We start from the raw sequence: 14431 nt of genomic DNA on the forward strand, positions 1-14431 counted from the left end.
ATAGGACTTGAAACTAGACTGAGATCCACATGAAACTAGGCCAAGGTCCATATGTTGCCTCTAGGCCACAGTTTTCCCAGCCCAGATCTAAACTATTCAGTTTTGTTTGCATGTGGCCATGGCCTTGGACTCATGGCCACAGGAAGCAGACCTCAGCTGCCTCTTTGCTTCTTGTTTTTTTTTTTCTAATTTCTCTCTGCTCTGCTTTTCAGGTGAAGGGCAAGTGAATCTGAAAGAATTCATGAAAGGCTTGCCAAATACGCAGCGATTCTCCACAGCTGTAGGCAAGTACAAAACTTGCCACAACTGTCATGCCTGTAACATGCTTTGTTGTGAATCCTGCCTTTGGTTGCTTCATTGTGTCACCTCTTGTTTTTCTCAGAGATGGAAGGAGCTATGAAAACCATGAAGAGAATTAAACAGGGCAAGCTGAAAGTTGACGAACTGGATCCCATCATGCATACTATGGGCCTCCATTTATCTCCAGATGAAATCCAGCTGGCGCTGAAGCATGTTACCAAGAATGGTAAGGCTTTTCAGCAGAATTGGGCTTAGGAATTTATTATTATTATTATTATGGTGGCCATTCCTTTATTTATTTATTTCATTTCTAGACCACCCAATAGCCAAAGCTCTCTGGGTGGTTCACAAAAATTAAAACCAAAAAGCACAGGATAAAACAATATAAAATATAAAAGCATTAAAACCACAATATAACAATACAGCAGAATAAAACCTGAACAAAACCTAGCAGCAATGCAGAGATTTAAAATACAGATTTAAAACACCAAAGCTAAAAGTCTAGAAAGCGAAAATGCCTGGGAGAATAAAAAGGTCTTCACCTGGTGCCGGAAGGAATACAACATAGGTGCCAGGTGAACCTCTTAGGGAGCTTATTCCACAGCCAGGGTGCCACAGCAGAAAAGGCCCTCTTCCTGGTAGCCACCTGCCTCACTTCCTTTGGCAGGGGCTCATGGAGAAGGACCGCTGAGGATGATCTTAGGGTCCAGGCAGGCACATATAGGAGGAGGCGATCCTTCAGATAACCTGGCCCCAAGCTGTTACAGGCTTTGAATGTTAATACCAGCACTTTGAATTGGGCCTGGAAATGGACTGGCAGCCAGTGCAGCTGGAAAACTGCTGGCGTAATGTGATCTCATTGGCCAGTCCCTGTTAACAACCTTGCTACACTATTTTGGACTAGCTGAAGTTTCCAGACTGTTTTCAAAGGCAGCCCCACATATAACACATTGCAGTAATCCAGACGAGAAGTTATCAGGGTATGAATAACTGTAGCTAGGCTATCTCTGTCCAGATAAGAGCGTAGTTGGTATACCAGCCTAAGCTGATAAAAAGTGCTCCATGCCACCAAGTCCACCTGTGCCTCTAGTGACAGTTCTGGGTCCAAGAGCAACCCCAAACTATGAACCTGATCCTTTAGGGGGAGCACGACCCCCTCCAAAACAGGTTGAATATCACCTAGCCAGGCAGACGAGCCACCCACTACCTACGTCTTGTCTGGATTGAGTTTCAATTTATTGGCCCTCATCCAGTCCATTACTGTGCCCAGGCCCTGATTCAGAACAGCCACTGCCTCACCTGGGTTTGATGAGAAAGAAAGGTAGAGCTGGTGTCATCCACATATTGATGGCACCTCAGCCCACACCTCTGGATAACCTCCCCCAGCAGTTTCATGTAGATGTTGAACAGCATGGGGGATAAAATAGAGCCCTGTGGAACCCCATGGCACAATTGCCAAGGCACAGATCAATAATCCCTCAGCACCACCTTCTGGAATTGGCCATCCAAGTAGGAGTGGAACCACTGCAGTGCAGTACCTCCAACTCCCAGCCAAGACAACCTATCCAGAAGGATACCATGGTCGATGGTATCGAAAGCCGCTGAGAGGTCCAGGAAGGCGGCGTACAGCAAAAAAATACAGAAAATACAGAATCAACAGGGTCGCACTCCCCCTGACCTTCTCCCGGCAGAGGTCATCCCACAGGATGACCAAGGCAGTTTCTGTTCCAAAACCAGGCCTGAAGCCCGATTGAAATGGATCTGGAAAATCTGTTTTACTCAAGAGTGTCTGGAGTTGTCCTGCAACCACCCACTCATGCACCTTGCCAAGGAAGGGGATGTTGGCCACTGGCCTATAACTGTTAACGTCCTTCAGATCCAGGTTGGGCTTTTTTAGGAGTGGCCTAATTACCGCCTCTTTTAAAGAGGAAGGCATCACTCCCTCTGTCATGGAGGAATTTACAACCTCCTGGATCCAGCCAGACATAGAATCATAGAATCATAGAATAGTAGGGTTGGAAGGGGCCTACAAGGCCATCGAGTTCAACCCCCTGCTCAATGCAGGAATCCAAGTCAGAGCATCACTGACAAATGGCTGCCCAGCCTCGTCTTGAAGGCCTCCAGTGTGGGAGAGCCCACCACATCCCCAGGTAATTGGTTCCATTGTCGTATTGCTCTTACAGTCAGGAAGTTTTTCCTGATGTTCAGCCGGAATCTGGCTTCCTGTCACTTGAGCCCATTATTCCGTGTCCTGCACTCTGGGATGATCAAGAAGAGATCCTGGCCTTCTTCTCTGTGACAACCTTTCAAGTAGTTGAAGAGTGCTATCATATCTCCCCTCAGTCTTCTCTTCTCAAGGCTAAACATGTTCAGTTTTTTCCGTCTCTCTTCATAGGGCTTTGTTTCCAGTCCCCTGATCATCTTTGTTGCCCTCCTCTGAACCCTCTCCAGTTTGTCTGCATCCTTCTGAAAGTGTGGTGCCCAGAACTGGACACAGTACTTCAGATGAGGCCTAACCAGTGCTGAGTAGAGGGGAACTAGTACTTTCCGGGATTTGGAAGCGATGCTTCTATGAATGCAGCCCAAAAGAGCATTTGCCTTTTTTGCAGCCACATCACATTGTTGGCTCATATTCAGCTTGTGATCGACAACAATTCCAAGATCCTTCTCGCTTGTAGTGTGGTTGAGCCACGTATCCCCCATCTTGTAACTGTGCATTTGGTTTCTTTTTCCTGGGTGCAGAACTTAGCATTTATCCCTGTTAAATGTCATTCTGTTGTTTTCTGCCCAGCACTCCAGTCTATCCAGATCACTTTGAATTTTGTTTCTGTCTTCCAAAGTATTAGCTATCCCGCCCAACTTTGTGTCATCTGCAGATTTGATCAGCATTCCCTGCACCTCCTCCTCCAAGTCATTAATAACAATGTTGAAGAGCACTGGGCCCAGGACTGAGCCCTGCAGTACCCCACTCGTTACCTCTCCCCAGTTTGAGAAGGTCCCATTGATAAGCACTCTTTGAGTCCGATTCTGTAGCCAACTGTGGATCCACCGGATCATTGTTTCATCTAGCCCACTTCGAGCTAGTTTGCTCATCAGGATATCATGGGGCACTTTGTCGAAAGCTTTGCTGAAGTCGAGGTATATGATGTCTACAGCATTCCCACGGTCTACAAGGGAGGTGACTTGATCAAAAAATGAGATCAGATTTGTCTGGCAGGACTTGTTTTTAACAAATCCATGTTGGCTTCGAGTAATCATGGCATTGTTGTCAAGGTGCTTCCAGATGGATTGCTTTATGATCTGCTCCAGAATTTTCCCAGGGATTGATGTCAGACTGACTGGTCTGTAGTTCCCAGGTTCCTCCTTTTTACCCTTTTTGAAGATAGGGGCAACATTAGCCCTCCTCCAGTCATCTGGCACTTCCCCCATCCTCCATGATTTCTCAAAGAGAATAGACAGCGGTTCTGAGAGTTCTTCTGCCAGTTCCTTTATTACTCTAGGATGCAGTTCATCTGGCCCTGGAGATTTGAACTCATTCAAAGTAATTCGGTATTCCTTGACCATATGCCTATCGATCTCAAGCTGCAGTCCTGCCCCTTCAGCCCGTACTTCCCCTTTGCCAGGGGGGTCATAGACCCTCTTTTGGGAGAAGACTGAGCCAAAGTAGGAATTGAGCACCTCTGCCTTTTCTTTGTCATCTATTATCGTTTTGCCATCCTTATTTAATAGCTGAACCACCATTTCTTTCCTCTGCCTTTTACTATTCACGTAGCTGAAGAAAGCCTTTTTGTTGTTTTTAGCATCCCTTGCTAACCTCAGCTCATTCTCAGCTTTAGCCTTCCTGACGCCATCCCTGCAATTCTGTGCTACCTGCCTGTACTCTTTCTTTGTTACTTGGCCTTCTTTCCACTTCCTATATGTGTCCTTTTTTGTTTTCAGGTCATCCCTAAGCTTTTTGTGAAGCCACATTGGCTTCTTCTGTTGTCTTCCACCTTTTCTTCTTGTTGGAATTGTTTGTGATTGTGCCTTGAGAATTTCCTTTTTTAAAAGCTCCCACCCATCTTGGACTCCTTTTCTCGTTAGCGTCGCTTGCCATGGGACCTTACTGATCATTGTTCTGAGTTTATTAAAATCAGCTTTCCTAAAATCCAGGGTACGCGTTTGACTAGACTTGGCTTTTGCTTCCCTTAAAACCAAGAACTCAAGTACAACATGGTCGCTTTCCCCCAGAGTTCCTGTAACTGCTAGTTTATCCACTAAGTCATCTCTGTTGGTTAGGATCGAGTCAAGGATAGCCGATCCTCTAGTTCCTTCCTCTACTTTCTGTAGGAGGAAGTTATCCGCCACACAAGTCAGGAATTTCCTGGAGGGGCCATGTTTTGCAGAATTTGTCTTCCAACAAATATTGGGGAAATTGAAGTCCCCCATTACTACTACATCATGCTTCCTTAAAACATTGGCTATTTGCTTTTCAAAAGTTTCATCCTTGTCTTCTCCTTGATTGGGTGGCCAGTAGTAGACTCCGACCACCAGGTTCCTTTTATTCTTTGCTGCATTTATTTCAACCCAGATGCTCTCGATGGGGCTCCCAAGCTCCTCCTCCTGTATTTCTGTGCAGAGATATGTATTTTTCACATACAGTGCAACCCCACCTCCCTTTCTGTTCCTCCTGTTCTTTTTGAACAAGTTATATCCTTCAATTGCTGTATTCCAGTCATGAGAGTCATCCCACCAAGTCTCAGTTATACCTATCAGGTCATAATTTCCCTCTTGTATTAAGAGTTCAAGTTCATTTTGTTTGTTTCCCATACTCTGGGCATTAGTATATAGACATCGAAGACCATGTGCTTCATAGTCTGGCTTTCTTCCTACATGTATCTGAAGACTATTATTGGGCGCTATCAGAGCTGTTACATCCCCTCCTTGTTTGATGTAATAAGCCACGAAGGGCAAGGGTCAAGCACACAAGTGGTCGATTGGACTTGGCCAAGCACTTTGTCCTCATCCTCAGGCCTCAATAACTGAAACTCATCCAATAGAACTGGACCAGACAGTGCTCTGAATGCCTCTACCAATGGAACTGCATTAATCGTGGTGTCCAATTCATGACGAATCTTAGTGACTTTATCTTCAAAGTGCTGTGCAAACTCGTCACAGCGTGATACTGAGGGTTCCAAAGTCTCTCTCCCTGGCCCAGAATGTAACAGGCCACGAACCACTCAGAAAAGCTCTGCTGGATGACATTGAGAAGATGCAATGCTGGTGGAAAGGAATTGTCTCTTTGCCACCCTCACCGCCACAGTGTAGGCTCGATGAGCTCTTACCTGTGTTCGGTCAGACTCAGCACGAGTTTTCCTCCACCTGCGTTCTAGCTGTCTCCCCTCTTGCTTCATTGCCCTCAGCTCGTATGTATACCAAGGAGCTGGCCAGGCTCTGCTCAGAGGGAGAGGGTGCTTGGGCATGTCAACTGCCTGAGTCAACTCTGCATTCCACAGAGCGACCTGGGCTTCGACAGGAGTGCCAGCCATACTGGCAGGAGACCCCCCCAGAGCCCTCTAGAATCCATCAGAATCCATTAGTCTCTGAAGGCAGACCATTTTAATAGGTCCCCCACCCTTGCAGAGAGGAAAGGCTGCCGAGAGTCTAAACCACTACATTTATTTAGTAGTGGGCCATAGGCCATTCACATATACAAAACAACTTAACAACTGAAACATATTAGTGCAGATACAATGTAAGGTCAAAATCTAAAATGGTTAAAACTAAAATATATTCACAATGTGTTATTTAAAATTCATTTACATTAATTTAAAATATACTACTTTCACATATTATGTTCTGAAAAGTAAAACAGCCATGTAAAAGGCCATTAAAACAAGGCATCCCCAAAACAGTCAACTGCATTGTCAGAAATGAATTTTGCATGAATTTTCAATGCTGCCAAAGCAAAGAAAGAGACCTTGTGACATACAGTGGAATCTATATCAGACAAAAGATAGAAAATCTTCTCTGGAACAGCGTTTCAGTACAGATAAGACAAAATAAAACCCAGAAATTTAGATCGTGGTTCAGAGTATAAAGGGCAGGACAGTGAATAATGTCATAGATCTTCAGTCTCTGGAACATCACAAATACATAAACACTGAGCCAGACAAATCTGAGAATATGTGCCATCAATCGTTGCTGTTGGCATAGTTTGAAAACGAAGAGCCATACTTGCCTTAGTTTTCAGAAAGTAAGCTTTGTCAAATAGACAGCTCTTTGGTGGTCATATTTGTAAAACTTGTACCATTTTGACAATTTTGAATTATTAATAGCCTGTCTGTCCAGGGAAACACTGTGACCAAAGATACATTCACGAAGTCTCTCGTTTGAGTTCAGAGTAGAAAATGCATCAACTGAAGTGAAATAGGATTGTAGCAAATTATAATACCTTGAGCTTCAGAATTTACTATTTAACAGCTGTTCATAACATAATGTAGGCAAAACCCAGACAGAAGATTATTTTAAAGTTCTCCAGTAATTAATCAAGGCACAGTGAGTACGAGCTCTAATGGCGGGAAGACCCACCTCTGCCCAAACCAAGGCAGTGGGAGCGCCAGGAGGCAAAATCAAAAGTTTTCTAAGAACTCTGTTTTGAAGGGCCTCCCTTTATTTATTTATTTATTTATTTATTTTTATTACATTTATATACCACCCCATAACCAAAGCTCTCTGGGTGGTTTACAAAAGTTGAAACATTAAAATACAATATACAGAGTTTACAAACCATTTGACAATATATGCAAACAACATATAACTAAAAACAACTTTAAACTAAAAACAATTTTTAAAAAATCCAACAGTAAAACAACACAGCTTAAAACAACACAGCTTAAAAACAGTATACAAAAATCAGCAAAAAGAATGAGAGTTCTAAAAGGGGAAGGCCTGCCGGAATAACAGTCTTCAATGCCTGCTTAAAAACCTTCAAAGAGGTCAGCAGGCACATTTCAGCTGGCAGGTCATTCCACAGCTGAGGGGCGGCCAAGGAAAAGGTCTTCTGGCGTGTGGCTGCCAGTCTCACCTTAGGCAGCCGCAGCAGGGAGCCCTCCAAGGACCTTAGGTGGCGGACTGGGACACAGGGGAGAAGGCGCTCCCTGAGGTACCTTGGACCTATTGCATGTAAGGCCTTAAAGTCAGAACCAGCACTTTATATTTTGCGCGGAAACAAATTGGCAGCCAGTGTAAAGATTTTAAAACCAGTATAATATGGTCTCCATGGGACGTCCCAGAAACCAACCTGGCTGCCATATTTCATACCAGTTGAAGTTTCCGAACTAAATATACAGGCAGCCCCAAGTACAGTGCATTACAGAAATCAAGCCGAGAGGAGACCAGCGCGTGCACCACCGCATGGGCTCCGAGGTTGGTTTCCAGAAACCCACATATCCTATGGCGGTCTAGCCACTGACTAGCAGCCATAGGATTGCTCCCTTAATGAAATAAAGCTTTAGTTGATTAATCAAAGAAGGGCAATTTTATTTGGAGATTTAAGAAAAAGGCTGTTTTACTTCTAGTGTGCTAGTGTAAAAGGGAATGTAAACAAAAATATTAATATGGTCTTCCCTTCTAACAATGAATCAATTAATAAAAGGCTGATGATTAGTCAGTTCAATATTATTTGATTGTCAGCTGTACATTTTTTTGCTTCTTTTTCTAATTTGAAGTAGATTCATTAATTTATTCCTTTGCAGCTGATGGAACAGTGAGTTTGAAAGACTTTATGTTTGGCCTGACCAAGACTCGACGCTTTTCCCAAGCTGAAAGTAAGTGAAAACAGAGCTGCAGGTCATCGTATTGATACTGTTCTGCTTTTCATATTGATACTGTTCTGCTTTTCATTGTCCAGGGGTGTGTTTCCATCCTATCAGCTTCATTTTGTTTTCAACTTTGTTGCCGTGTTTCCCCAATTGCATCTTCTCCTTTTCCAGTTTCCACAGTGCTTAAAGTCCCGGCTTATCATCGCTGTAGCCTGGGGCTCTGTGCTGTTTCCACTGAGCTCTAATCAAGTGATGGCTGGGTGGAGTCTGAGTGGAGTCTGGGTTGGTCTGATGACCTCATCCATGTTCCCGCCTTCTTGGCCATGTTTCCAGGACAACGGGAGGAGAAGCTAATGGAGGAGAACTGGATTTTTAAAAAGGAACCAGCTTTGCTGTGAAGAGAGGCTTCCCCCCTCTCCCCCCTTTCTCCTTTCCCCTGAAAGTCCAGATGCACCTGCATTTCAGGAGCAAGCCTCATTGAGCACAACGGGAGTTACTTCCAAGTAGACACACATATGCTTGTGCTGGGAAAGTGGGGGGAGAACACAAAGAGGGAAACCACCCACCATTTTAACCCAGGGGACCTCATTGACCACAAGGGGAGTTACATCTGACAAGACAGTAATGGGTTTGTTGTGGGAAAGAGCGAAACCAGTCCCCATTTAATGCACAGGACCTCTATTTGGAAGCTGTGAATGAGTTACATCCTAAGGCAATGGACCAAAGCCTTGAGATTGGCTTAATTGCATTTAAGGAATTGGGCTTAAAAGTGTGCCATTTCAATTGAGGGGGAATCTCTGTAAGTTCTGATGTAGGCATTCAAAGGCAAGCCTCATTCAGCACAATGGGAGTTACTTCTGAGGAGACACTAATGGGTTTGTTGTGGGAAAGAGAGTAGTAAAGACAAAGACAGAATCCAGCCCCCATTGTAACCTGCAGGATAGCTATAAGCAAGCTGCGATGTACTTTCTTCCTAAGGCAATTCATCGGAGCCTCACTTGGTCGCTTACATGCATTTAAGGAATTGGGCTTTAATGTGTGCCATTTCAATTGAGGGGGAATCTCAGCCTCATCCACCACAATGGGAGTTACTTTTGAGGAGACACAAATGAGTTTGTTGTGGGAAAGAGAGCAAAACCAGCCCCCATTTTAACGCACAGGATCTCTATATGGAAGCTGTGAAGGAGTTGCGTCCCAAGGCTATGGACCGTAGCCTCACCATCGCGCTTAATCGCATTTAAGGAATTGGGCTTTGGTATGTGCCTTGTCAATTGAGGGGCTTCTCTGTTATTTCTGTGGTCGTTGAGAGGGCAAGCCTCATTCAGCACAATGGGAGAAAACACCCCTTGACTGGGGTCATGGGCTGTGTTCTGGTGTTTATTTTCAATGATGTTTTAAAAGTTGATCCCTCTGCATCCTGCTCCAAAACAGCAATGAAACATCCGGAAAACAGGGAGGGAAGGCCAGAGCGGCATACCCACAAAGGCTGGGCTACATGCCCCATGGCAGGACTATGATACCGGACCCAGTGTGATTGTGGAAACAGTTCAGTAATAGAGCAGCTGTAAGCTGGAAAAGTCTGACGATAAGCAGTCTCAGAAGAAGCGGTTGTTCAGCGATAAAATGCGGGGCTGGAGCTGAATGGCCACGACGTCATGGAAACACAGAGACCGCACTGTGCAGCCAAGTTGGAGTAAATCGCTGGTGGAAACACAGCCCAGGAGTATAAGAATCCCTGCCCCCCTCCATCTGCCAGTAGATTACAGTGGTGTCCTCCAGATAATCCTTCTGAGCTTAGACCACATAGGATCTGCAGAGTACCCTTTGAGAAGGACAGCAGGGATTTGTCCCCCATGCCTTAGAGCAGGGGTGGGCAACACGAGGCCCGTGGGCCATATGCTCCCCTCCATCCTTTCTGTGGCACCTGCCACCCCCAAATCACTGCTGCAGTATGGAATTTCAGTGGAGTGCAGCAGCAAGAAAAAAGCCAAATTTTTGCTTTAAAACAAAGCAGGTGGGACGCACGTACCTTGTTTCACTGCAAAGTTGTGCTTCCCTGGGGCTTCTAGGGTGCAACTTTGCATTAAAACAACGCATGTGCTCCCCGTGCTCCTTGGTTTTAAAACAAAGATGCAGCTTTTTTCTCACCACCAAGTTTGGCAGCAGCGATTCAGCAACAGCGATTTTCGTGGCAGCAGGGGGATGTGCAGCCCATAGCAGGTTCTGGGGGCAGAAATTGGCCCCCGGGGCCTCTGACACTGCCCACCACTGTCTTAAAGCCTCAGTCAAACACTCCTAGCTTGAGCTGGCTTGCAAAACCTTCAAAGTATGTCCTGCTAATTCAAAGTGAATACAGCAGTCCCAATTATGGATGCAAATAGGTGTTGCGTTTGTTATGGGAAGTAACTCGGTCTGGGGATGGCAGGTCAACTCCATCCTGCCTGACTATGAAATGGGAATGGATCAGATACCATCTGAACATCAAAGTGGTCCCTGCTGGTGTTGTGTATGCTTGAGATGGTGGTGTCCTCCACCACCACCACCAAGGCAAGCTGCCTGCACAAGACACTGGAGGTCTTGTAAGGCTTCAGTCCTGGGCATCCTTGGCCTTATAAAAGGTCCGTGTCAGTGCCACCAAGTGATGGGGGTGGAGATAAAGGAAGAGAGCTTGGACCAAGTTGGGAGGCTGGTAGAAGGTATAGTAGTGGGAGGGAACTATGAGTAAGAGTATCCCCAGGCCACCCATTGGTCGTCAGAAAAGGAGATGATAACTTTGGGTCCCAGAGAATAGGCACTAATGCAGACCTCAGCCCTTCTCACCCCCTCTTTTGTGTTTTGGAAGATGCTTGTCCCTTCACTGCATCCCAGGGCATGGTCTGAAGGCACATGAGGCCACCGACTTGCTGAAGCTAAGCAGGTCTGTGTCTGGTCAGTGCTTGGACCACCTGGGAACCACATGTAGCCACCTTGAGTTCCACAATGGAAGAAAGGTGGGATATAAATGTAATAAAGAAAGATCCCATATCACCATATAAAAAATCTATTTTTTCTGTCTTTTAAACATAATATAGCGGGAGTACAGTTACAAAGGGGTTTATGTGGTCTATTACTTTAAAAGGTTGATTACTCCTTGTCCATGTTTGCTTTCCTTCCTTCCTTCCTTCCTTCCTTCCTTCCTTCCTTCCCACTTTAAGGGAACAGGGTCCCCGTCAAAAACCTGGATTCCATTCTGGAAAACATGGGGATTAATTTAACTGAACAGGAGATGCAAGAGGCCCTCAAGCAAGTTACAGTTGATGGTGAGAACTGAGAGATAATATGCTGGAGTTTTGCAGGACAAGGGGTAGAAGAGGAGGCAGTCCGAGCATGGTGTCACTGTGAGTTTACGAACCCTAAACGCGGGAGCGTGGCAGGTACCCTGTGCAGGAAAGAAGAGTGTCTTCTGGTGGCCTCAAACACAACTGTTCTTTATTCAGCACACACAGAAGGGAGGGCTTAGCAGAAACTCCACCCACTGTTGTTGCTCCCAATTCTACAGGAGCTGCCAAGGTTCAGAAGCCATAACTAACGCACAGTACCACCACCACCCCTCCCCCAGAATACATAACAGCGAGAAACATAGATATGGGGGATAATATCACACACACACACACACACACACAGGATTCAGATTACTTACAGAGCAATTGCGCTCTTAATTTCTGTTTCCTAACTTGGGGAGGGGGAAAATAGATTCACTGCCTAGTTGCACACAAAGACAAACACAGAGACAACACAGAATGACTGAGAAATCAAAGGGTGTCTCAAAGAGGAAGACTTTGTTTTGTTTTTAATCAATTTTTATTTTATTTTTATAAATAGAATAAACACTACCAACAGCATAATCAGAATCTTCAGTTTCCAACATTACAGTATTCTGAGGAAAAGAAAAAAGGGAGGATAGCAAAAGAAGGAAGAGAAAAAAAGAAAGAAAAAAAGATTATATTAAACTTCAGTAAGAACTGACCAAATATCCAAATAGAAATCCAATTTCAGATTATACCTATACAGCATTCTTCCAAGCCTTGCAAGTATTATTAAATCTTCAATCCGCTACACCACAAACGGTAAACCTTATTTTTCAGTATCATAACCTCAGTCTTCTAGCAAAGGAATGGGAGCAAACAATCCATTTCCATTGGCCATATGTTACCATTCAGTTAATGCATATTAATAAACATTAAAGGTTTAGCCAACAAGAAATAGTAATAATAATAATCCCATAATGATATTAATAATAATAATTAAAAAGGAAAAAAGTTTAAGAAAAAGATAAAAAACAAATGCAAATCATTTGTATATTTTAAGTAATATATCTAAAATATATTTATATATGTACACACACATACACAAATAGGCATTTTATTACAATATAACACAAAAAGAAGGAGAAAGAAAACAAGCAAACATTTACTCTGGCATACTGCCTAGAAGTCTTATCAGCTATAGCCCAAACAGCACTTCAAAAGAACAGCTAAGTTCCAACTCTGGAGGCTGAGAGAGTTGGTTCCCTTGTTTTAATTTTAATACCAATTAAAAATGATTCTGCATCAGGATCCAAAAATCTTTTCATCTGGCCTTCAAAAAGAATGCAAAATGAAGCCGGACATTTAATATGATATTGCAGGTTAATTTGCTTTGCCAAACTTCTTGCCTTGGTGAATTGCCTTCTTCTCTCAGCAATTTCTTTAGTACAATCAGGAAAGAGCATAATCTTGTCATTTGCTGGTCCCCACCAAAGCTCACTTCGTTCTCTTGCCAGACGCATAAGGTAATTTTTTGTAGAGACTTGTGAAAATTGAACAATAACAGTCCCAAAAGTTCCTTTAGTGCCACAGATTGAACCAGGAACACGATATGCATGTTCAGTATCAAGTAAAAAATCAGATGGTAAAGCAAATAGCTCATGCAAAAGTTTATCCATAAATTCAGCCAAACCTATATCACTAGCCTCGTCTTTAATACCAAGGATACATAGATTCGCTCTACATGCGAAGGCCTCCAGTTGAGAAATTCAAGCAGACAAAATATTATGAGAAGCTTGCATGGCCATTTCATGAGCAGTAACCCAATCTTCAAGAGCATTTACCTTCAATTCCATCTTTTGAAAAGAGATATTAATTAAATCCACAGCCCCCTGAAGGGCAGTAATTGAGTCCTGAATTGTTTCAAGTTTCTTTGACTGCTCTGGTAGCTGAGAAGACATAGTTTATATCAAAGCAAGCAACTCCTCTTCATCTCCGGCATTTCTAGAAACCTTTGCCAAGGGAGCAATTAGGGGTGTAGGTGGCGTTCTCAAGCCTTTCCTTTTTTCCTTTGGTACTGCCAGCCTCCACTTTCAAAAGCACAACAAGCAAGTATAATTGCAGAAACAAAAAACCCAAACACTTACGCAGATTTAATTACAAGTCTTCAGATATTGCTGGTAGTTTAAATTCAGAAATACTATTTGGAGCCATTTTTCCTTATGTCTCCTAATTGCTTAGGAGTTTCAAACAGCATTCAGTAGATGACACTCCGACATCTAATCTTAGATTTCAGCCCCTCTGTTTCTCCGCAGAAGCAGCTGTTCTCCCAACATTTCATCCGGATGGTACTATAAGCTTCCCCTTTTAATTCCAGGGGAAGATAAAAAGGTTTCTCAACCTTTTCACAGCTGTTTGAGATAAGCAACCTGCAGAGCTCTGCAAGTCACTACAGGATTCCATGGCTCCAACCAGATATAAAGAGGAAGATTTTGCAGGAAAAAGTTTGAGAGAAGGATTGAGTTGAAGCAGAATGAATGACATCATGCATGAGTGGGACAGCCTCTTCCGCTTTTACTCAGAAACCCATGATCAGCTCAGCCACTCACAATCAGCTCCTGCTGAGTGTGATGTCTGAACCCAGACTGCTGGGTTCTTTAGGGGCTAAACATGTTGTTGGGTTAACCGCTGGGTTGTTAGGCCCTAAACAATCCAGCAGTCTGGATTTGGATGTCAAGCTCAGCAGGAGCCGATTGGCTTGCTGAGCCGATCATGGGTTGTGGAGTAAAGCAGAAGGGGCGTCCCAACCAACCGATTGGTTTTTAAACCAAAGGGCTGTCATTACATGTAAACAACCCCTATATGTACAATGGAGAGAAAGGGAAGATGGTGAGAATTTTAATGAAAAACTCCGTAGAATTTAGTCTCTCCTGCAAAAGCACAGTGATTGGAGACCCTGAGAAAACGTGCCCTAGGATTAGAAGGTGGGCCTGGTCACTCAGCCGCACTCCCTTCATCCCCCCTCCTCCCTGCTCAGCGGTTAGA

General features: G+C 44.1%; 1 protein-coding gene across 1 annotated transcript in view; it reads left to right on the forward strand.

Moving 5' to 3' along the window:
* The window catches only part of EFCAB13 (EF-hand calcium binding domain 13), a 236485-nt gene that overhangs the window by 144192 nt on the left and 77862 nt on the right, over nt 1-14431 (forward strand). The window contains exons 38-41 of the mRNA XM_084808226.1: nt 213-284; nt 383-526; nt 8037-8108; nt 11297-11401. Coding sequence (XP_084664352.1) covers nt 213-284; nt 383-526; nt 8037-8108; nt 11297-11401 — 393 coding nt within the window. The remainder of the gene's footprint in view (nt 1-212; nt 285-382; nt 527-8036; nt 8109-11296; nt 11402-14431) is intronic.

The sequence above is a fragment of the Heloderma suspectum genome, chromosome 6 (genome assembly GCF_057233095.1).
Source record: "Heloderma suspectum isolate Gila_16-S chromosome 6, 16-S_ref, whole genome shotgun sequence".
In the NCBI taxonomy this organism is placed as follows: Eukaryota; Metazoa; Chordata; class Lepidosauria; order Squamata; family Helodermatidae; genus Heloderma; species Heloderma suspectum.